This window comes from Corvus brachyrhynchos, unplaced genomic scaffold (genome assembly GCF_000691975.1).
Source record: "Corvus brachyrhynchos isolate BGI_N302 unplaced genomic scaffold, ASM69197v1 scaffold616, whole genome shotgun sequence".
NCBI classification, from domain to species: Eukaryota; Metazoa; Chordata; class Aves; order Passeriformes; family Corvidae; genus Corvus; species Corvus brachyrhynchos.
Window position 1 is genome coordinate 393,664 of NW_008238831.1, and position 23,807 is coordinate 417,470.

The 23,807-nt window shown below is 47.9% G+C and overlaps 1 protein-coding gene across 2 annotated transcripts in view; it reads right to left on the reverse strand.

Moving 5' to 3' along the window:
* Positions 1 to 589: 589 nt before the first annotated feature.
* CTNNA1 (catenin alpha 1) overlaps positions 590 to 23,807 on the reverse strand; it is a 105,529-nt gene continuing 82,311 nt past the window's right edge. The window contains exons 10-17 of one of the 2 annotated variants that reach the window (XM_008636745.2): positions 22,475 to 22,631; positions 16,940 to 17,140; positions 15,716 to 15,867; positions 12,941 to 13,051; positions 11,293 to 11,474; positions 10,459 to 10,564; positions 4,571 to 4,705; positions 590 to 1,723 (exon numbers count right to left, since the gene is read on the reverse strand). In XM_008636745.2, coding sequence (XP_008634967.1) covers positions 1,436 to 1,723; positions 4,571 to 4,705; positions 10,459 to 10,564; positions 11,293 to 11,474; positions 12,941 to 13,051; positions 15,716 to 15,867; positions 16,940 to 17,140; positions 22,475 to 22,631 — 1,332 coding nt within the window. In that variant the 3' untranslated portion in view covers positions 590 to 1,435. The remainder of the gene's footprint in view (positions 1,724 to 4,570; positions 4,706 to 10,458; positions 10,565 to 11,292; positions 11,475 to 12,940; positions 13,052 to 15,715; positions 15,868 to 16,939; positions 17,141 to 22,474; positions 22,632 to 23,807) is intronic. The other variant, XM_017738161.1, reaches the window with a different exon arrangement.

A 23,807-nucleotide genomic window follows, 5' to 3' on the forward strand; every position in this document is an offset into this window, starting at 1 on the left:
AATAAAATTCTAACATTCCAGTGCCAAGGCTCAGCTCTAAAATGGAGCTGCAGTTTAGACACTGACTCCAGCCCAGGCTTTTCCAGTTCGGTGGAGGCTCCACAGGAACAGGCACCGCGGTGCTGCCCCGTGCAGGCACCGCTTCCCTGCACCCGACTCGACTGGGACGTGTGAAACACGCTGAAATTCATAAAATTTAAATAAGACAGCGAAATTATACCTTGTAGCTATAGTTATCACAAATAATGTACAGTCTAAATTGCAGCCTGAGCAAACACGATTTCCTGGGTGCCTCTGGAAGCCCAAGGCGGGATGCAGAGCAATTATGAGGAATGAGCACAAAGCTGATTTGCATCTGAAACTGGGACGTGTGAAACACGCTGAAATTCATAAAATTTAAATAAGACAGCGAAATTATACCTTGTAGCTATAGTTATCACAAATAATGTACAGTCTAAATTGCAGCCTGAGCAAACACGATTTCCTGGGTGCCTCTGGAAGCCCAAGGCGGGATGCAGAGCAATTATGAGGAATGAGCACAAAGCTGATTTGCATCTGAATGGCGCCATTCACAGCACCACAATTCAGCAGCTGGGAAAAGCAACTTTATTAGTGTCCCGCAGCAAAATACATTAGTAATTTGTAACCAGGCATTGAAATTCCCGTCCGTGTCACACAGGAGCGATCGGCCGCCCACACCGGGGGATGTTTCCGCAGCGATTGGCCCCGGGAGCTCCCCCGGCAGCGGAGCCCTCCGGAGGGAGAAGTGCCAGGAGCACAAGGGAAGCACCCCGAGGGCTCAGGAAAAGCAGCATCACAGCCCCAAGACACCACCGAGCCCAGCTCCAAACATGATCCTCAGCAAAGCCCAGCCCAGGCACGGGTGTATCGTTTCTTTCCAGCTGTTTTCCAGCTGTGGTCACACAGCCGGTGCCTGCTGCATTTTCAAACTCCTCTGAGCTTGCTCCCTCTCCACCCCACAGCAGAGATACACTATCACACACAATACTTCCATTAATCTTTTTTTTTTAGTAAAATATCTAATTTTTCTCTCTTGATCACCATGATAAACTGAGTCTCTGAGTAGCAGGATCCAGTATTAGTGTTAACCGTTAGTGTTACTGTAAAATCCTCTTTGGTTATAGAATCTTCCATTTAAAGCACGATTATAAAAAACAGTTTCCAGCTAGAAATCCACCCCTGTAATCTAAAGGCCATCTAAATTACCACACTTCTGCAGGCTGAAGATATACTGATAGGACTTAGCAATTTGAGTATCTCCCCAGGTAATCTAAACAAAGTTATCAAAATTATATTAAGTAAATACATTTGGAGGAATAGTAAATTTTTGAAAAATCCTTAGGGTATTAAAAGTAGAGTTCTGGAAGTAGCAGTAGTGGGCTAGAGAAAAACACCCCTGAGCCAGAGCCCTCCTCTAAATACTCTCCATGGCTTTGAACTCACTGAGGGCCTGCACGGGGTTCACGTGCTTCTTCTGGGATGCCCTCTTGATTTTAGTCTGGGTCTCGTCCTGTTTCTCCCTCTTGACCAGGGGTTTCTTCTCCGGAGCCTTCATCTTCCAGGAGACGGCCGGGAGGTTGAGGGAGGCCATGCCCTGGGACTTCTGGTACTTGGTGGACGCCACGTAGGAGGCCTTGACCGTCTGCACCACGGCGTTCATCAGGTTCTTGGCTGCCTGGATCAGGGACATGGCACTGTCCACCTGCCAAGGGGCACACACAGTTACACACCACTGAAAACACAACAGGCCTGGGGGGCAGAACCACTTGAAACAGATTCATGTAACTGATTTGTATTTGTCCTTTGAAACCTGAGGCTGCCAGTTTGAGGCAGGATTTTTCTTTGGACACTCAGTGGTTACAAACCTGACTTTGCCACCAACACAAAAGCAGGGTTTTCCCCATCTGCATTTTCCGTATTAATGGTGATGGGAACGATTTGTATTCTGCCCTTTGCTTTTGTGACTAAGCTTTAACAGTTGCTTATTCTCTAATGAAATTAATAAAGCTGTAGTAGTATCTTAATCACTGATAATAAACATTTAAATTGCCCTAGAATACTAAGTTGTATTGGGAAGGAAGGAACACAACTGCATCACCAGCCAGGCCTGGAGCCCTTTCCCAGCTGGTTCCTGATTTACAAGAGCATCAAAACAAGGATAAACATGAATTTGTCAAAGCTGTAGGGCACAGCAGGGACAAAGAGCTGAGACCAGGGCCGGGGGGAAGAGAGAGGGAGGAGCACTGTGGTGGCCTCAGCTGGGACCCCCTTCTGCAGAGGCCAGTGTCCTGCCCTGGGTGGGATCCCCAGCTTTTCAAGGCCAAATGGTCTGGGACAGGGTTTGATCTGGGGCAGGGTTTGGTCCAGGGCAGGGTTTGAACTGGGGCAGGGGTTCAGCACCTCTGCTGAGCTTCCACAAGAGCTCAGCTGCCTCTACAAACTCAAACCCTGCTGTTACAGACCTCTAAGGAAGGTTCTGGGGAAAAGCTCGCAGCCGTGGCTTGTCCAGCAGCAAACCCAGCCAGGCAGGGGCTGGTGGCTTTTCTGGGGGATTGTCCCCTCCCTTCTACCCTGCTGTGCCCCGAGTGCCACCACAGCACTTTGGATCCTCCAGCAAACCCCTGTGCTCTGCCCTCCTCCTCAGTAGCCTGGAAACCACTGCCACTGCCCTGGACTGTTTGCGTGAATCCCCACAGCAGGAGGAATCATTGAACACCAGGAGAGCAGGGAGGTGCTTTTGTGAATGAACTGAGACTGTGCAGGTGCCAGCGCTGCCCGCCCAGGCCGTGGCTCTGCTCTCACAGCACTCTGCTCCATGGGCAGGGTGTTAACACTGCACAGAATCGTCCTTCTGACAGGTGATGTCTCTGCACTGGCTGAGGTCTTCATCTGATTATCCCACGGAGCTTAACACTGCTGCTGGCAACACTCAGCCCTGGTGGACAGGCTCGAGGAGAAGGATAAAACCAGGAGATCAGACTACAGATGGCAGGCTGTTCTATAACTAATTTATGGCAGAGGGGATGTAAATCCTGGAGACACTGAGTAACTGCAGTGAGGCCCTGGAGTACGTACTGCTGCATAGTAACACATCTCCTGCTGTGACAGCACGATGCCTTCAGCCTCCCAGCTCCCAGGACAGGAACAGCAGCACCCAGCAGCACGTCCCAGCACAGCCCCTGGAGCGGCTCTGGGGGCTGGAAAGGAAGCAGGGGGGGCTGGCAGCAGCAGGAGGGGCAGCACAGTCCCATCACCCCCAGATGGGCTCGGCTTGGGCAGGGATATCTATTGCAGACCTCCCCCAGCTGCTGCTGCCCCAAAGCTCTCCTTCCACAGCTCTCCCTGGTTTTTGGGGAGAAACCTGTGCTAATAAGTTTAAGCAACTGTGCTAATAAGTTTAAGCAAAATAAGTTTATCAAACAGTTTCACTGGAAAATATCAGTGGTACAGGGTGCCCAGAGCAGCTGTGGCTGCCCCTGGATCCCTGGCAGTGTCCAAGGCCAGGCTGGACAGGGCTTGGAGCTGGCAGGGGTGGGATTGGATGGGCTTTAAGGTCCCTTCCAACCCAAACCATTCTGTGATTCTGTGGTATCAAAACGGCAGAATGTGTTTTTTCCATTTGCTGTTAAGGATTCAAGGAGCAATACTGGACTATCAGCCAATTCTGTCCCTTCTTCAAACCTTCCTCAGTCCTGACATGGCTGGGCAAAGGCACCAGTGACCAAACGTGCCTGTGCAGGGCAAGGAAGAGTATGCCAGAAGAAATTAAGAATTTAGCTCCTCTTCCCTCCCCGCAAATACCCGTCATACAGAATCCTCTTAGGAGGAAGCATTTCATGAACTACAGTGAAAAAATTATTTGCAAAGTAATGGCTGGAATAAGGAAGGAAGCTGGCCTAGGGCAGCTTCCAGCTGTCAGAAACCAGAGCAGCCACTAAAAATCCCTGCACTCTTCAGGGCACAGCTATCCTGAAATATTAACATCTCTGGAGCATTGCAGGACCCCAGCATGTTCCAAGGCTGTGCAGAGACGTGGGGTAGGTATAGCTGGGCTGATAAAGTGATTTAACCTCACTAACAGTGAAAAGCAGTCTGGAAAACAGATTACCCAGCTGTCAGAAACCAGAGCAGCCACTAAAAATCCCTGCACTCTTCAGGGCACAGCTATCCTGAAATATTAACATCTCTGGAGCATTGCAGGACCCCAGCATGTTCCAAGGCTGTGCAGAGACGTGGGGTAGGTATAGCTGGGCTGATAAAGTGATTTAACCTCACTAACAGTGAAAAGCAGTCTGGAAAACAGATTACACAGAGGTGAAGTGAAATCTGTCTACAAACACTGTTGAGTAAGGAAATGTGAAGTCTGTATTTTCACAGCAAGCGTTCCTCCCCAGAATGAGGCAGCAACGCAAACTCTGCATACATTAAAACTCTGAACGCTCCAGCATCTCCTGTCTACATTCTGTGGTGTTTAACATAAAAGCTCAGCTTGGAATAGCAGTTGCCTGTGGAAGCAAAGCTGCCCGAGGCAGGCGTGTGCCATACGTACCCCGGAGACGACGAGCTCGCCGCCCAGGTTCTGCACCTCGGCCTTCACCTTGCTGCAGATGTTGAGCTGGTGGCAGTAGAGCGCGATGCGCTGCAGGTAGGCCAGCAGGTCCTGCTTGCACGCCGAGTCCGGGCACTGCGGGCAACAGAGGGCACGTCTGGCTCTGCAGCACCACAGCTGGGGCAGGAGCCAGAGGGACAAAGCAGGCAGCTCCCCCTGGAGCAGGGAACGGGTTGGGAGAGCACTGCCCTGCCTGGAACGCTGGGGTTGGAGACAGCCGAGCAGCATGAAAGGCATCTAAAAGCCAGGAGCCATAAACAGGGGTGGCACTGGACAGGCTGCTGGACTCCTTCCAGCTGCCCTTCAGCAGCCCTCCCAGGGAGGAGGAAGAGGAGGAAGAGGAGGAAGAGGAGGAAGAGAAGGAAGAAGAGGAGGAGGAGGAAGAGGAGGAGGACTATCTACCCTCCCCAGAGCTGGTTTGTCAGCTGTAAAAGGTCCTTCCCCTACTGTGCAGGGCACAGCAGCAATGGTTTGACACCCAGGATCTCAAGCTGCAACTAGCAGATGTTACCAATTCCTCCCTCAGTGCTCAATCTTAAGTATTCCAAGCTCGGAAATGATAAACCCAACAGCTACTCAATGACATGCAGCAAACAGATTTTCCTGACTTCTGCTCCCATTTTGTAGCAGTGGGGAAACCAGGTTCCTCTCCAGGCACAAAATGACATTTTTAAGGTGCTTGCTGCAGCACTCATCCATAAGATAAAGGTAACTTTTTCAGCTTTGCACAAAGGGCTCTGCAGGAGCCCCTCTGCGGGGCTGCTGTGCAGTTTGGGAAGGTGCCATTTTCCAGGACAGAACTGAAGGGCCACCCCTGGCTTTGCTGAGCAGTGAAATGATGGATGAGCCACAGATGAGCCAGGCTCAGGCTGGATTTCCAGACCAGAGAGGAGCCCAGCTGAGGGGCAGCTACAGTCCAGAGCAGGCTCTGTGAGACAAAAGGGCTGGGGGAAGGGTTTTGCTGCCCATGCCAGCCCTGCCGCCCCTCTGGGAGCAGCAGCAGTGGGGTGCCAGCAGCAGGTCCCCCATGGGCCACCTCAGCCCCAGGGGCACCCCACGGCTGCCTGAGGACGAGTGAATAAAGCAGCTGGCACACACTCACCTCCACAGCCCCTTTGCCCACCGGGCTCTGGTGCTGCTGTGGAACAATCCCAGTGGCACCTGTGCCACACTCCTGTCCCTGTGCCCAGTGCCATCAGGGCACCTGCAGCTGCCACGACCAGTGTGGGCACCAAACAGCTCCTGGCCGGGCAACACCCGGGCAAGCTCAGACCTCCAGACACGGCTGGTGCTGCTGCAAGCAGTGTCTGAGACCCCAGTGTGGGTGTATTCCCGATGGCAGGACTGCAGCAGGGCTGGGGGCTGTCCCAGTCCTACAGGCCGTGCCCTGGGGCCTGCAGGGGAGGACCCCTTGCTGCTGCAGGAGCATTTCTGGCCAGAGCAGGGGATGAGAGCTGGGTGTTCACACACACACAGAGCACCCACAGCTTCACATCCATGTGAGGTACATCACACTGTGTCACACCCCCTGTTGCTTAAGCCCTGCTCTGAACCCGAGAGAAGCATCACTTGCTGTACCCCACAGAGAGCTCCTGCTCTTTGTTCCACTGAAATGGCCACTCATATCTCATCTTCCCACCCAGCATCCACAGGCCTCCTGGACAAACCCACCATCAGACTCACATTGGTTGTTATTCTGTGCTCTAAGGCAGGCTGCCCTGTACCCAGCATTATTTCACTGGTAGCAGTGGAATTCACCTGGCATTACCCAGGGACAGGACTACAGGCACACCCTGCAGTGACCTCCAGCCTTCCAGACAGCTGCACCCCATCCAGAGTGATTTAAGAGCTCCTTTTCACACACCCCTGTTCACAGCAAAATCCTATTTCACCTAAGACCCTGATCCTGTGCAATGGACCATCTGATGAAGATTCATAATGGACATGGAAGATTACTGCTACAAAATGGACTGGAAGATTAATCTTCAATGTGGCACCACTTCATTACTTAATGCTTCACTCCAGCTGAGGTTTGTTGCTTTGGCCACGCAGCCTCTCCTCCCCTTTCAGGTAAAAGTCTCCTCCTGGCTGTCAGCAGCAGGGTCTGAGCCCTAATTCTCCCTGCAGACCCCTCCTTAGCTGTGAGATGGAAGCACGAACTCTTTTCCCTGTCTGAAAGAGGCACCAGAGCAGATCGTGGTGCACACACAGGGATGTGCAAACAGGGTCCCACTCACATGGAGCATTTCCTTCCCAACAGCACCTGATCTGCCAGAACAGGCATTTCCCTCTGCAGTGAGGGTGAGTGTAGCTAACACATACATTTGGTTTTTTCCAGGGCCAGACCGAGTGGTTTCTGTGAGCCAAAGTGGTCTCTGTGCTGAGCAGAGGTAGCTCAGGTGCTGCAGTGATGTGCACACAGCTAACACACACACGGGCACTGCACAGGGACTGGGGCCACGCTGGCACAAGCACATCAGTGTGGAGATCTGCGTGGCTTTATGGGCATCTGACCCCACCAACAGACATAAAACCACCTTCTGAGTCCCAAGGAAAATGATGGAACACCCAAAGTAACTGCAGCTCTAACGTGGGCACATGGCTTCTATCAGTGCAGTGAAGCACTGCCTAACGAAGCAGCAAAGCTTGCAGGTTAATTTTTTAAGCTAATCAATATTAGTCAGCGGTACAAGAATGTTTTAGAGCAAGTCCACAAACAGCCCTGGCCAAAGAGCTAATGAAAAGTTCAAATTACCATTTTGGAAACTGCTCTCCATCTCCCAAAGAGCTCATCTAACACAGCGAGTGAGCAGCCCAGCAGTGGAGGGGCTTGAGGGCTGACAAATGCCCAGTACAGCATGTCAGAGGGATGGCTCAACAATTCCAGCTACTCTGTGGGGCTGTGGAAACTGTTCAAGGGAAGACTCTTGAGGCAGGAGGCTGCTGCATGATCACCAACAGCCGAGGAAGGCAGCAAAACCTTTGTGGAATAGGAATCATCACTGGGTTGTGTGCATCAATATGATGTGAGTTGAAACCCACATCCTCTCCTGTGTGTGCTATTTCTGCGGGCAGAATCGAGGACTCAGCTCAAAGACAGATGAGGTTTAAATGGAGATGTAACACAAGATAAAAAAGAGCATCAACAAAAGGCTCTGCGGGTGCCTGCAGGAGCCCTGTCCTTTCCTAGGCAGGAGCATTCAGATAAAAATCAAAAAACCCAAAAGGCAACAATTTTATCACTGATCGAGAATGATGACATTATTGTATTAACCCACAGCCACAAGCCCCATCTGTAGAGCCCAGCAGGGAGTGCAGCGTAGATGGAAATGAACACGTTGGGGGACACTCCAGCTTCCCCAACCGCCCAGACTGAGCTGCTGCCACAGACCCAGTGAAGGTTACTGGCAGGAGCTAAGCTGGCTGCTCCAGGTCAAATCCAGGCTCCGTCCTGGACACTGCAAACATCCCCCACATTCGGTTCCTGCTGCCACAGCTGAGCCTGCAGAGAAGCAGAATCACCCTTTTCTCTCTTTTTGCCAAGAAAAGGGGCAGGGAAGACAGCAGAGCCCTGGTGGTGTGTGCTGATGGAGACAGCCCATCCCCACAGGCTGTAGGGGAGAGCCAGGAACTGCAGAGTTTCTTCCTCCCTGCTGCACCAGGAATTCCCAATAAACGCCCCCCAGCCCTGGGTGCCAGCTGGGCCCAGCAGGAGCTGCAGCAGCTGTTTTGGGGAGGCAGCTCCCTGGCAGGACAGGCACTGACCATGTGTGCCAGCAGCTGCCACCGCCTGTGACCAAGGTCCCCACGCCAGCCCCCCCAGCCAGGGACCAGTCTCCCCAGCAAGAGGCTGCTGGCACCTTTTACTGGGAAGTGGGGCAACTCCTACCCTCACCCCCAGCTACTTCTCACTGAATGATCAGAACTGATGTAGCCTCAGCCTCCCACCACTAGGAAAGGAAAAAAGCAACAGAAATGTTCTTCAGCTTTGTAGGTGTTTCGACACTGAAGAAATAAATAATAGAGAGAACCCTTGTCCTGCTGCAAATCATTGTCATTTGTGTTGTGCTCATAACTGCTTCATATTCCCCTATTCCCAGCAAGCAGCAGCTGCTTGGAGTGAGGGATGGAAACCTTGGGGAGAACCTGCGGCTGATGGCAGGACTCTTCCCAACAGACACGGAATTCCTGGGATAGCAGCTCTTGGGGTTCCAGAGGAATGTGACGGCAGAGCTGGGAGCCCCTGGCACAGGGACACGAGGGGTCAGGGCTGTGGTGTCCCCCAGCACACAGGACACGAACCCCTCCGGGGGCTCCCGGCCCCGAGCAGGCACAGCAGGGATCAGGGCTCGGAGCTGCTCCTGCTCTGTAGCTGTCACACCGTGCCACGTTAACATGTTTCCAAAGAGTATGGAAGCACAGCTAATGAAATATGCAGGCTCGAAGTATTAGCAGAGTATGGAGTCAGGAAAAAGCTATATTCTTGTCAAAATGACTAACTGTACAGTGCTGCTCGTATTTATCTTCAAATATGTGCTTAATCTGTTACATTTTTAAGGACCTTACGGCTACTAAAAGGAGCCATTTAGTTTTCTTTTATATTTTGAAATGGCTTGGTACAGAAAACCATATACTAACTTTGCATAAAACATGTGAATTTAAAAAAAAATAAAAAGCAGTGTAAACCTTCAGCCCAAGCTCCCCGGAGACCTCTAACACAAACTGCTCCTTGCTTCATTTACCTACATCAGCAGCACACCTGGTTCTTGCAGAAACAAGGCTATCAAAGTGCTACAGCAAGGAGACCCATCTGAAAAAACACTTCTCAAATTTATCTCCCCACTGAACATTTCTCACTGCATCATTAATAAAGGAGGGTGTAGACAAGCACCCCTGGATGCAGCATTAAGAGAGAGTCCTGCACTGCAATGATTTACTTCCAAAGTGACACGGGTTCAGTTAGAACCTTGCAGTACAAATTTCCATCCTGGAAAGGCCTGGAAAGCAAGTGACAGCTGGAGAAAACAAAGTTTAGTCCATGATCTCAGACTTAACCTCCCTGCATTTCAGAGTCTCTCTTGAAGGTGGAATATTATTACTAATGTCAATGTTTCCCTGCCATTTGGGTGTGGGCTGAGGCCAGAGGTGCTCTTGCTTGGCCCAGTTTCTAAATGGCTCAGGACAGGCATTGCATAAATAAATCCCTGAGCTGGCCATGCTCATTCAATCCTGGAAGAATTCCTTCCAAATACTGGGACAGCACAGCCACGCTCAGGTCACTGCAGGCCTTGCTCCAAATCTTCATCAGCTCTGACTGGACAGGGAGAAAACCACCAGAGAGCTTTGAACACCTCCCCACTCAGTCTGTGGGGCATCTGAAAATTGTTAATACTAAAAAGCTGCCTCAAAACCAGTATTAAAGGTTGTGCAACAGGCCAGGTGCGATTGTGCAGGTGTGTCCCTGCAGTCTGTGCTTTGGGGAGCACCAGGAGTGCTCTGGGTGTGACGTGAGCCCAGCCTGGCTCCTGCTCAGCACAGCCACTGCCCTGGCTCTACGTGACCTGAAGCAGGGCTGGCACAAAATGCCAGGTGCCTGATGCCAGCCAAGGAGCTGCTGTGGCACTGCTGGCCACGCTCAGGTGTGACACAGCTCAGGGAGGCACGAGAGCAGCCGGAAAGAACAGGCTAGAATTTTCTAGCAGCAGATCTGGAAAATCAGTTAAAACACCCCAAAACCCAAACACATTTTCATCTGTTCCTCATGCCTGCAGATCTGAAAGATCTGCTATTGCTCCTTGGTGCTGGAGGCTTATGGGACTGTGACTTACATGGTCAGCAATGGTCCGGCCCAGCTTGTCCATCCTTGACCCAGCCTCTGCGATCTTCTTGGCTGCACTAATCACATCTGACGTGTTCTTCAGTGGACCCTTGCCCCTGCAAAACAGAGCAGAGGCTCCTTCCTAGCACCAGAAAACCACAGCAGTGAACTCTACATCCCTTTTCTCATTCTGTTCCACACGGTGCTGGCAGTGACTCCTCACCCCAAGGGCAGGAAGAGGCAGGAGCAGCCATTACAGCACCTTCATTTGCAAGAGTTTCCCCCTTTCGGCTCCTCCCCACATTTAGCTTAAATCTAGGAATAAAAACATCTTAAATTTTACTGCCCTGAGCAACCTAATGATGATAAGAGATAACATTTTAGAAGACGGATTTGCAATTTTTATGGAATGGAACATGAAGTTTAAAAAATAGTGTTATATAAAATCTGGTAAATTAATTTCAAAAGGCATCAAAAAGCCTCTTTTTCCTCTGCAAATAACTGTGCTAGGAACTATTCCTGTAGTATGGCAATATTGAGAAGCCCACAGAATTTAATGCTGTAAAGAACTGAGCAAATATATATATATTCCTGGGGACAAGAATCACCCTTAAGAAAGGAAGAAAGACAGGCAATAACTGCTGTGTATCTGTAGATCAATTTAAGCAGTTATTACCACCCAGCCACTGCACAATAATGCGTCTCCCCAGTTCATGTGCAGGCTGTAACAGGGCACCATTTAAAGGAAATTAGAAGTAAGGCTCTTAGGAGAACTTGCACCGTGTCTCACTGAAAGCCCAGCAGCCCGGAGAGCTCGGAGTGAGCACAAATTAAAAAGCCTCACCTGGTGAAGTCTGTCATTTCCATCATGATCATACACATCTGTTTGGCCAGGACAATGATGTCATTGCCACTGTCATCCCATTTTGACACTTCAGCATCCAATTTACTCTTTTCCTCCTGGAAGCTGGCAACCTGCTCAGCAATCTTGGCTTTCTGCTCTTGAGGGAGCTGAGCCATGATAGCCTGGAAGAGAAGAGTTTTCTCACGTGGCCTCCTGCTGCCTTGTAGAGGCTTTTTGGAACATTTCACTAATAACCAATTTCAGTCATGTAGATGGGGGATAAAACTTTAATAGCAATCCTCTACCTAGAGGCTTTACAGAGCCATTTGCTTCCATTTTGAATCGAAGTTTATGCTCTTTTTTAAGAAAAAGTGCCCAGAAAGACAAGCTGACACTTAAAATATGGGCCTTTGCATGATAAAGCTGTTAAGACTCCAAACAAATTTGCCACATATTACCATCCCTCAAAATAAAACTGCATGAAGAAGGAGGACTTGTCTTTTATAGAAAATTTCAACATTTTAAAATTAAGTTCCACTTGGGTATTGAGGATAATAAGAAATATTACCAGTCTCTTCCCTGCAAAAAGCTAGCTGTACTCTTTTGAAACATGTCTGCTGAAGAAAGAGCAAGTGAAAATAAAGGGTATGTGCTTACTCCCAAATAAAATCTCTCAGCCTGGGTTTACAGCCTGAGTAAGACTCCATGCCCTTGCCTTCATAAATACTGGGAGCACAGATGCCTCCAGGAGCAGGCAAAAAGGAGCCTTTGGTACTAAAAATCCTCTGGCAGCAGCTGTGCTGAGAGGCAAATGAGCAATGTCTGCATTTAAATGGAAGGGCGTGAGGGTCCAGGCACAGAAAGTGCTTGTGCAAGGGAGGGGAGCATAAAAATACTCTCAGTTAGTGTAACTCCCAAGCCAACGTGGCAGAAGTTTGATAAATAAGGTCTGGCTTCTTCTTGCCTGGCAGGAAGAGCCCCCACAAAAAATCTGCCATGGCCCTTTCCCAAGAGTGTAAATTGTTATCGATCCAGAGGGGCCGTGTCAAATAAAAGCAATAGGTAAGGCCTGGTCTTCCTTCAGTGCACTAATTTTAGGGTTTCACCTCTTAATGATTATATATTGCCTATCAATGCTTTCATTTTTAAGTCATAGGAAATGCAGTTAGTTGAAATTATTTCATTTCTGAGTTCCTCTCAACGTTGTCTTGACAAATGCTCAGTGAACAAACACACACCAGCACGTGTGTGAGGAGACATTTTGTGAAGATTTTTTGCTCATAAAGTTAGTATTTGTCTGTTGGAAGTAACATTAATCCAATGGAATGATCTGCCCTGTACCTCCCTGCAGAAGCTCACCCGACTACAGTGTCTGTGATATCAAAATGTGAAGCAGTTTGTTGGTACTAAAAGGATTTTGATCTCTCAGAACACCCAAAATAAACCACAGACATTTCTCACATCCATCAGACCAAGTGCATTTCACTCAACCTCCTTTTCAGAAGAATACTGGAAACAAAGAATGCCAGTTTTCTGATCCAGCATTTTTATCACCATCCCCCCCAAATTAAACCTGGGTTTTCAAAGCAAGCTGAAGTGTTGCTTGAAGGCAGGTCACACTTTTATAATGCTCAGGGTTCTGCCTTACCCTCGCACTCTGTCCAGCAATGAGCTGATCATCCTCAGTCTGGATACTGGTTCTGCTTCGCACATCGAAGTCCTCGGTCTCAAAGTCGGAATCATCCAGCTCTTCAGGAGTCTGAGGAAAAAGCATTCACTCAGAGTCAAACTACAGATTACATGGCTCTGCAAATCGACAACAATATTGTTTTTCAAGTAGAGAGAATGGAAATCAGTGGAGGTAAAAATTATTTCATGTTTTCAACAAAAAGGTAAATAGAGGGACTGTATCCAGCTCTGAACATGTGTGATTTTATGTGCTTGACTGCTCCTGTTAAACACCATAGGGATCCCCAAAATCACACAGCAGTAACTGAACAGCTGAGATTTGTCAGGACATTAATGCACTCAGCATCTGAAAGACAAAAAAATGTTCTTGCAAAACGAACAGCATTTTTGCAACTTGATTAAATGTAAAAGCTTCACTTGAGATTCTGAAGCTGGAATTACACACAGCTCTAAAGGCTGGTTCAGAAGCACAGACAGTGTCTTCAGCACAATTATGAATCAAAGCATTGACTAAATTAACAACAGATAAAATATCTCAAAATTTATCCTTATCCCTCAGGAAAAGCTGAAAAATTTTAGCTAGTAAGGGCCAGCTTTTATGCCGTAGGCTAAACACATCTGACCTAGTTCCTGCTTGCCTAGGATTTATTTTTGCTACTGCCAGTCTGTAGCTGGCAAACTTTTTATAAAGCTTATCAAGTTTAAACAGCATGTTTGTCAGAATACTACATCTTTGCTAAAGTGGTACTTCATGACAATTCTCCAGAGCTGGGTCAACAAAGAACTTCACTGATAAATGCAATAAATTGTGATTAACAGATAAGATGCAAATAAAGTCCCTGTTCTTTACATTTCTCTCCTATGATTTGGATTTCACAGACTTGTCTTCCAGTACAGACACTTTGTGATACAGTGAAAACAGAGATGGACATGCACAATAGTTGCCAAAAAGCAAAGGTGAGCAGGGTGACAATCAAGGCTTTGGGTATTCCAGCCTCCTCTCCAGGCCCTGGAGAACAGGGTATAGCCACAAAATCAGCAGAGGGACACACACTAGGAAGTAGCTCAGTGTATCAATATTTAAAAAATTAAAAAAAATAAAGACAGTTCTGCTGTATGTTTACAAACTGTCTGTGAGTCTCTGCCCATCCCTCCCAAAGCTCAGGGACACACAAAGTGTAACTCTGCCTTTCAAGTGCCACCAAGGGCAGAGACTCCTCTGGGGTGACGGGCCTGGGCAGCAGGGAAGGAGGGAGAGCTTCTCTTCAATACATACAGATAGAGTGAGATGGTAGTTTTGAAATACCCTGCATAAACACAGAAATGAGGTGCTGCAGTGCCTTTTCCTGCTGGTCCCTGTAAAGAGCAAGAGCCCCTGGACAAAGCTGAAGTGAACGAGCCTCTGTGAGCGGGTTACACCAAGCCCTGGAAAACCCTGGAATGTCCACTTGGATGGCTCTTTTATCCCAAAATAAACCCTCTGGACCACAAGTGCTAGCATTTTAACTTCTTTCTAGGTGGCCGCTGTGTCGCCAGGGAGCTGCTGTTGGCTGCTGGCAGCGGAGCTGTGGCTCCCTGACACTGGAGCGTGGCACAGGGGAAGCGTCAGCGCTCCTGGCACTGCCAGCCCGGATAATTGCTGCCGACTGGGATTGGCAGCCGTGCTCCCTGTCCTGAATAACAAGGGCTTCAGCAGGGGGGGAATCACATCCGTTTGTCTGCATAGCGGGAAGGCATTGATATCTTCATCTAACACTGGCTGTCTATAAATCCTGAGCGCGTCTGAAAAAAATTCCGTGGGGAGCACATATGTGGTTGTCAGCTTTTCTCCTGGTTTCTCATCTGATCATTTGCTTTAAGCAGCACACACGGAAGATGCTGTTGCAATGGTTACTGTAATCACGTCTCTTCTGGGGCTGTACATCCTTGATTTACTGATCACAAGCTGCATCTGCCATGGTCACCACTCTGACCATAGGCAGTTTCTCAGAGTCAAAGGAATACAAGGAAAAGAAGAAAAAAGGAATAAACCCCCTCTATTTGTCTTTGTTGTGTCTGGCTCCTGCCAATTTTTGCCCCACTAATATCCAAGAAATAGGTCCATGGATCAGCTTCAACCAGAACTTCCTTTTCTGCATCCCTTCAACCAACTGCAGGAGCCCTTCTGACCTACCAGAAATTTGGGCTTCCAAGTCACACCCACTGCACCTGAAACAGCAAGCACAGAGGAGACAAGGCCTCTGTGAGCTGCCCCTGTGTACCCAGGTTAGCCAATTAACAAATTACATGCTTTAGGAACTGCAGACCAAACTCATCTCAGCTTCCTTTTGACTAACTAACATCAATTCTCCAAATTTACTTAATGAAGAGCCATTAGGTTTTATTTTTAAGCTCTCAAACCATCAACAAGCATCTATAGTTCTGAATTAATTTGCTATTGTTAACTCAAAGGTCACTGATTTTAGCACATTAACGAGCCAGGCATTACCACGAGATTACAAAAGATGCGTGAAGGGTATTTAGCATCACAACTCGGGCCATCATCGATGCTCAGATCTGGTTAATGAATCTGAATCCAAACGTACTGCTCCAGTGCTCCACAGCGATTTTAAGACTCTGAATATTAATATGAGCTAAATGAAAATCTTCTGCTGTCCGCTCCCCATTATCCTGATGGCTGTCAGTTCAACAGCGGCAGGGAAAGCGGGAAGCTGCTGGGGGAAGTTCTGCTCACCCGGATCATCAGCACGGCTTTCCTGATGTCCCGGATGCCGTCGTACACCAGCCGGGAGGCGTCGATGAACTCGTTCTCATCCATGGGCTGGGCAGGGTCGGAGCTCAGGGCTTCCACTGCAGCTTCCACTTGCTCCGTGAAGCGTGGCATGACTGAACTCAGAGCACACAGCCAGTCAGTCCCACCCCAGAGCCACCCTGCTTCCCCCTCCTGGAACCCTCGCGACTGCCTTGCTCCTAACTATCCTGGAAGCTGTGCAGTCCTTCCACTGAAATCACAACATTTCTTACAGGAGCTGAAGTCTTAATCCACCTCTGTTTCTGCTTACGCTGCTGATACTTGGTGTTTTCCCCTTGGACAGAGAAAAGTTTATCACACCCTTCTAGTGGACAAGGAGAAAACACCCGGGGAAGCCCTTGAATACTATGGGATAAAATACTGATTGTTCGTTTGATGTTCCCTGCAGATGTACATCATTTTTTGGGGAAAAAAAAGTCACACTACCATCAGGAAGCTCACGTTTAAGAAGCACTGGAAGGGGGCAGATTGCACTGCTGCATTTTGGTGACTCATGGTGCCCCAGGAAGAACACGCCAGAACCAGTTAAGAGTCTGCTGTTTCTTCAGTGTCACCCTTGATTCTTCATCAAAGTAATTAAAGCAAAACCAACAGCTAGTGGCTGGCACTGAAGCAACTCGAATCACCCCTCACCTGTACGGGTGTCAGCAGGTAGTTCACAGGGAACACCCTCATTCGGTGTTTATATGTGGGGCACCACAACCTACAATGCTCTTTCAACAGCTGTAAAGATACTTTACAAAATTTACCCTAATTATTACCCCAAATTTATTCTGCTGGGGGAATGTGATCTTCCTTCTGGACCCTGAACAGCTGCAGGGCCTGGTGCAATACTGCAGCACGAGCAGAGCTCAACTTTCAAGCCTTCACTCACGTCTGGGACTCATTCCCGGTGTTTTTGCTTCCCACAGCCCAGTCCATGACAGCGAGCACGCTCAGGGACACCTTGTGCACCCCTGAGCTTCAGGCCAGTCAACACAGCAAAATCACACTTCTCACTTTGAAACAGCTTTGCAAACAACTCCCACTAATTTGCATTCCAGCAAAGTGAGTCTTTAACAGGTTTCACAGGTACGCTGGTACCCAGCTGCCCACACGCCTTCAGGCAACAGGAGCTCAGGGCTCCTGGGAGTAAGCGACCCTTACCTGTGTTGGACAGTAACTTGGTTGCTTCCAGCACCTTCTCGGTGTAGACTCCAGGTTCGTAGTTGTCCATCTCCGAGGTGACCACGTGAATGACCCGAGCGGCGCGGCCCCGGATCGCTCCGGCCGTGCGGTCTAAGCCATCCACATCTTTTTCTTGGAGAGCAATGACACACTTGTTTACATCTTCTAAAATGTGGTTCTCTGGTGGTAAAAGAAGGAGGATTTAGATGGTAACGTCTTTTCTGTCACAGTCATCAGCATTGCAGCTGCTCAGGGTGGGACCTGCTCTATAAAAGCTCCACAGAGATGTTGTCAAGCATGAATCTGAAGGTCACCACAACCAGCAAAGAGCTGCCCTTCTCCAGAAGGTCAAAAAGCCATCAGTCCATCCACCAACTGGCCTCCACACGTCCTGCCCCTGTTTGTACTCGATTTTACCAACAGGAAAGCTGAGTTCTGCTGAGTTCTCCCCTGGTTTCTTTCCATATTCCTCCCCTGGACTGCCCCAGCCCTTATTCCAAATACCTGCAAACCACTCCCCTGTTATTGCACGTGGGGCAATGGGCACTCCCCCTCAGCACCACACCTACTCCCCTCAACACTCCAACAGACACTTGGTGCACGTTTCCAGCTTCCTCCAGAGTGTTTTCCTACAGCCACACACGTTCCATCAGAGCTCATTACACTGTCAGTCGCCAATTCCCATCTGAGACACATAATGTATGCAGTGAATAATGTGGAAAGCATTCCAGCCACACAGCACTCACTGACTGTTCAGAAAACAAAAATAAAACAAAGGCAAGACCTCTGTTTGCAATTTGCTTTTTAAATATACATTTGCTGGTTTTGTAAAGAGATATTTTCCCCATTCATCAAGTCCAAGAAGCCCAAAATGGGTAAAACCCTCTAAGAGATTTCTGAAGATGCCTAAAGAAGTTGGGATCCTTATTTAGGGAAACCTACCCTAAAGATCTCCCAGACTGTTATTAGAGACTTCCAAACTCTGTTGGAGAGTCTTTAATGAATCAAGACCAATGCTTCGATATCATCATCTAACACCAGCATTTGGGCTGCTTGGTAAGAAACCAACTTGGAAACATTTCTGCTCTGTCACTTAAAATAGTTTCCAGTGTTAATTACCATTGACTTACTCATTCTACACTGCCAACCTGTGCAAGTGGCTTTTATTCCCTCTGCAGGTAGTAAAAGAGCCATTTTGCAAGAGTTTGTAGAGACAAGAAGCTCACAGAGTTGGCTGGGAGAGGATCTGGAAGGAACCGCCTGAAAGGATTGCTGCGGGAAGTTACACCTGATTTACATAAAATTAACAGAGCCAGGTGCAATATTGCAAGACTTCTGTAAGTAACCTGGACAAAAATTAAACTTGTGAAATCCCTCTGAAGCAACTCAGCCTGAACAGGTTCAGCTGAGGGCAGAATGTGGCCCTGAGAGAGGGAAGAGCAGGTTCATTAGTGATTTGACAAGTCAGTGAGCAGGCACAGGAGCCACAGCGGGCACAGAGGGTATTTAAAGCAGAGACAGCCCTGGGAGCTGCAAGAGCCCAAAGAAAAAGCTTCGGCGCCAGGCCAAAACACAGACTGTTTATTGCTTCAATTCCTAAATGAATAAATTAAGCCACAGACCATTTAAAAGCCTCTTTGGATTATCTGAACTTTAATAAAAGGCATGGACAAAATGAAGGTGAATATTTAAATGTCTGCTGATCATTTAATGCCTTTTGCAGATGTGAAGTGGCCAGAAAGTCCCTTCTAGAGGGAGATAACCCACAGGGCAGCTTGCAAAGGGCCCAGGGAAGTGCAGGACTGTCAGGTCTCTCTGCTCTGGTGATATTCTCCAGCTGGATGATAACAGGTAAGATCTGACACTGTGCTGAGTTCTTATAAATACACCCAGTGCTCCCCACCCTACTGGCACACGGAGCACAGGTTCACCACCAGCACCTCTGGGAATGGGAGAAGATTGTCCCACATTAGAACTCCCCTGTCCTCCTGCTGAGCAGGAGGAACATCCCACAGCAACAGAACACAGCACAGACAACAGCAAAGAGATCTTGCCCCACCAAAATAGCTACAGGGAAAATGGTGTGGTTGGGCAGCAAGGGAAGAGGAAAGGCATTTTTTCCATAGAAATGATTTTCAGACCAAACAAGGAAATACATTAAATAGTGAAAAGCTACAGAATAAAAAGTCACCCACGACTGTCAAGCCTCAATCCACGCCCACCAAACACCTTCCACCTCCACCCACCTCCACATTAAAGGGATTAAGAAATCCTTTTCCAAACAACCCCAGCAGTCTGTGAGGACATCTGAGGGCTACAGGAGATCAAAATCAAAGAGCAACAGTCGGGAGATGAAGCCACAGATTCATAAACACAACTGTGCTTCTCTGCTGCATCTCCTGGGGAAGGTCTCAGAACTATTTCCATGCTGAGCCTCTGCTGCCAAGGGGCTCTGCAGGAGCCAGGCCAGGCAGCAGTGCTGGCACAGGGAGCAAACGCTGGAGCATTCACACCCGTGTAAACACAGTGTTCATCCTGGAAATATTCACTGGGAGGCTCTTCTGAAAAAACAGTTCCACTGAGATGGGCAATCTCTGGCATAAACCTCTGTCAGCAGCAGAGGAACAGAAGGCAGCAAATGGAATGGTTCTCTAAGAAGGTTTCAAAAGAGATTCAGGTAATTTCAGAACATTGAATTTGACAATTACACGGTGCTATCAGCAAGTGCTCTAAAGAACAGAGATAGTGGGCACACCAACACACCCAGAGTGCTTAGGGAAGGCACTGATAAGAGGGATAAGAATTACAGAAGGTACGGTAGAGCTTTGAAATGAGGAATAATGAAACAGGCAAAGACTCTGCAGTCAGGAAAGCAATGAATGACGAAGTGTATGGCAGAACTCTGCATGTCTGCAAACAGCATGAAGAGAGAGAGGGGGGAAATAACCTCTTCACCATCTTCTAGTACAAGTAGGGGCACCAAATGAAGCAAAGAGGTGACAGTGCAAAACAAGGAGGTTCTTCACACGGAGCACACTTCAGCTGTGAATTTTGCACAGGATGATGGAGGTGCCAGCAGTTTATAATGGTCGAAAGAACAACTAACACCAGCTTAAATGAGAAAAATCTGTCAAGGACTGTTCAGGAGATAGCACCTCTGATGCTGGAGCTCCCTGAGCTGCACATCACTCATGGCTGGGAGCACACAGACATCTCTAGGCTACAGGGCTCCTGTGCCATCCATCTCCATCCTGACAGTGAGCCTCCCCCAGACCCTGCCCTAGCTCAACAGGGCCCTTCTGCTGCTGTACCTACAGAAATGTTGTCACCTGCAAGCTCACCTGCAGCACTGTGCACTGAAGGATCCTTCTTCTGTGATGTTCTGCTGTTACCTAAACCCAGCATCTCTTTCATCATGCCTTCACTTGTGGGTAATTGATACAGTTCTGTAGCATATGCTGCATGGTGAAGCCTTTACTTCAGCACACCACACGGCAGGAATGTGGGATGCTTATATACATATTTATATATGCACACACTCATGCACTCACAAGAACTCCTTTAAATTCTGCTTCCATCCCAGTTAGTAACTGATACAAACATCCTAATAACCCCAAACAGCACTCGACATAAATCATATCCGCCACGACTTTATCCAAAGAGAAGTTCAGACTTTTTGCAGATGAATTGGAGCTGTGGCATTTATATGGGAAACATTTATCAAAGTTCAAACAAATAATATTTAAAAGAGTATTTATTGCTTTAATATTTTTCTACCATCTCTTCGATAACACACATAAATAATTACTGAATGCACTTGAATGTCTGGAGTTGTCTCCAACTACACTTCCTTGGCTCCATTGTGGGTGGTGAGCACTCACTCCAGGTGAACTCTCCTGAGTCAACCTGCCACCACCCCAGGAAAGAAACCTTCTCTGCTTACTGCCAAGCTCTTGAGAGTACAGCCATGCAACAGACTTGGTTATTTAACCAAAAACCCCGCTTCTGCTTTAACCTGCATCCCTGCAGAAGATGGGATTGTCCTGCCCACAACTCACTTGAGTCTTGTGGTTCTACACCTGGGCTACAAGGGAAGGAAAGTGATTTTACTGAGTGATGCAACTTCCTGCTTGTGGTGTCTTCAGTCCTAAAAAGCAGCTTGGAGCTCTTCAGCACAGCCCAGCACTGGGCCCACACCACGAGCTGAGGAGCAGAGCTCCCACAGCAGAGCTCCATTCCTCAAATGTCCTGCACGGGGATGCAGAGCCCTCAGTTCAGTGGCTGACCCCTGTGGGGGCACAGCTGCCAGGGAGATGCCCTTTGGCAGCTCCCCACAGGCTGTGTTTGCATGGACTCACAGCTTTTCCTTGAGCCTCCAACTTCAGCACACAATTCCCTCTGAACAGATTTCCCCAGAAACAGGCTCCTCCCAGCTGTGCAATTCCAGCTGCTGCTGCCCCAGTGGGCACCGACAAAGAGCTCAGATACTCAATTGCCCACGAAGTTTATGCTCACTCACTGCAAAGAGGATTTTTAGTCAGAACCCAGGGAACCACAATACAATGTGGATGACAATGCAGGTGACTCATCACAGGAACACCACTTGGCCTTCTGTTTGTTTTGTTTATTTTACTTTTCTCTCTTTTTTTAATAATATAAAAAATACGGTCTCCTAATTCAGGATCTTAATTTTTCATCTACATTTTCTAACCATGTTCACCTAGTACTTCTCACTCCACACATCCTCCTGTGAAATCTCTCTTTACAACTGGGGGTTTTAGGTCACTTGAGATGCCCAAAGCTGCTTGCACCACAGAAATTAGAATCCCAGCTTGCAGTGGTGATTTGTGAACACTATTGCAGACACAATTCATGTGGCTACATCTCCATGTCCTCTGACTAGAGCACAATTAAAGGATGTGGAAATAAAAATGCCCCCATTATTTTTAGGTCACAGCAGCTGACAGCGGGTCTTTATCAAGATGCTGATAAAACGGATTATCTTGGCAAGCACTTTGCCAAATGCAATTATTAATCTATTATAATGATCCAATCTCTTCTAAAAACTCTTAAAACTTTACTAAAGCTGACATGGTACTAACAGTTTTATTTTAATTAACTTGTACAACCATGGTTTGATATTCAATTTTGTTTACATGGCAGAGTCTAAAGTGAACTGAGGGATCACTTTTTCTGCTAGTTCCTACCTTGGACATAAACACGTTCTATTTCCCCCAGAGTTACTGGTGAGGCTTGTCTACAGCAGCTACATGGTAATGCATCCTTAGCTCAGCCAGCAATTCCAAATCCTGAGACATGAAGTGCCTTCTCCTTGAGACCAGATCTCCTGCTGCACTTTCACACCTCGCTGGGCACGAGGTGACACCAGGTGAGGTGTAACAATACCATCCCTTCCAAAAACCTCACAGGCTCCAGAACACGTGTCCAAACCACCCATTCCCAGGAGTAAGCTCTTAGGAGGATGATTATTTCTGAGACTGTGCCCCTGATTACCTGATACAGCCAGGAAGTCATCGATGGATGTGATGTCATCCACAGCGTCTGTCAGCACACGGACCTGCCTCTCCCACTGCTCCTTGAAGAGATCCATGTTCTCTTGAGCCAGTTTGCTTTGGGGTTTAGCAGCCAGAGCCAGTGCAGCATTGATGACCTGTAAAACACCTCTGGATTTTTAAAACATATCCCAACAAAATGATTACCTTCTGTGTCCAATGAACTCAGCAGCAGACAAAGCAATTTTCATAAGTTTTGTGGAGCTTGATGTTTAAACACAGAAGTGTTTAATTTTGTTGCTCTCGCATCCAACTCATACCTGCTCCCACACTGATTATGGATAGTTATTGGAAGCAAAATCACTTGGCCAAGTTTTCCCAAGAGCTGGTTTCACCTGTCTTTAGCAGCTCGTGGTAACAAGGTGTTGCTTTCCCAGTGCAGGCTGTGTTGTTAAGCATTTTAGGCAGGATGACATTTAGTACACTTGAGGCTGCATTTGCTACTTGCCAAAACCTCAGTAAAAAGGTCAAAAAAGGATTAATCTTACACAGACTGAAGTAGAAACAATATGCAAATATAAAAACACAGATAAATTTTGATTTATCACTTATTCCTAAAGCTTTAGTCTGAATCTTGCCAGTAATTGTTGTAATGACTTCAGATTTCTGCTGTGGCTGTGAAGAAGCAGAGGGAACAGCAGGAGATGCTCCTTTTGAATACCCCCTCCTAATTTTTTTCAAACACTAAGACCAGAATTTACACCAGATCCTAGTTTTTCTTAGCAGAACAAATGCTACAGGTGCTGCTGGGTCACAAAGCTTACGCTGTGTCCACTAGCTGGTCATTGAAATGGCCACAAAAGCCTCTCTGAATGTGGGGAGAAACCAATCTCAACAGCCTGGTCCTGCTCTTGCTGCAGCAGAACGACCTGGAAAGGTGCCAGGTGTGAGAAACCATCCGCAGCCAGAGCGTGACAATCCCAGCCTTGTTCCCAAGCACCTGAGAGTCAGAGCTAATTAACTCACAACTTCAAGGTGTAATTTTTCTTCTCTTTAGGACCGTATTAATTTCACAAAATTGTCGACCAAAACATGCAAGCACCAGATGTTCCCGCTTTTCCAAAATCTACCTTCTCTACCTGCTTCATTTACAAGTGTCACAAAGCATTTAAAACAATATATAACTCACTAAACATGGAAATGATGCTGATGTCAAACGTACTGGGATGGCACTGAATGAATCAGGCAGGAGAAGGAGGCTGCTTCACCCGAGGGATGCCAGGAGGTAGCAGTGACTGAGGAGAATCCACGGACAGGCTGGGCTGCTCCCCACG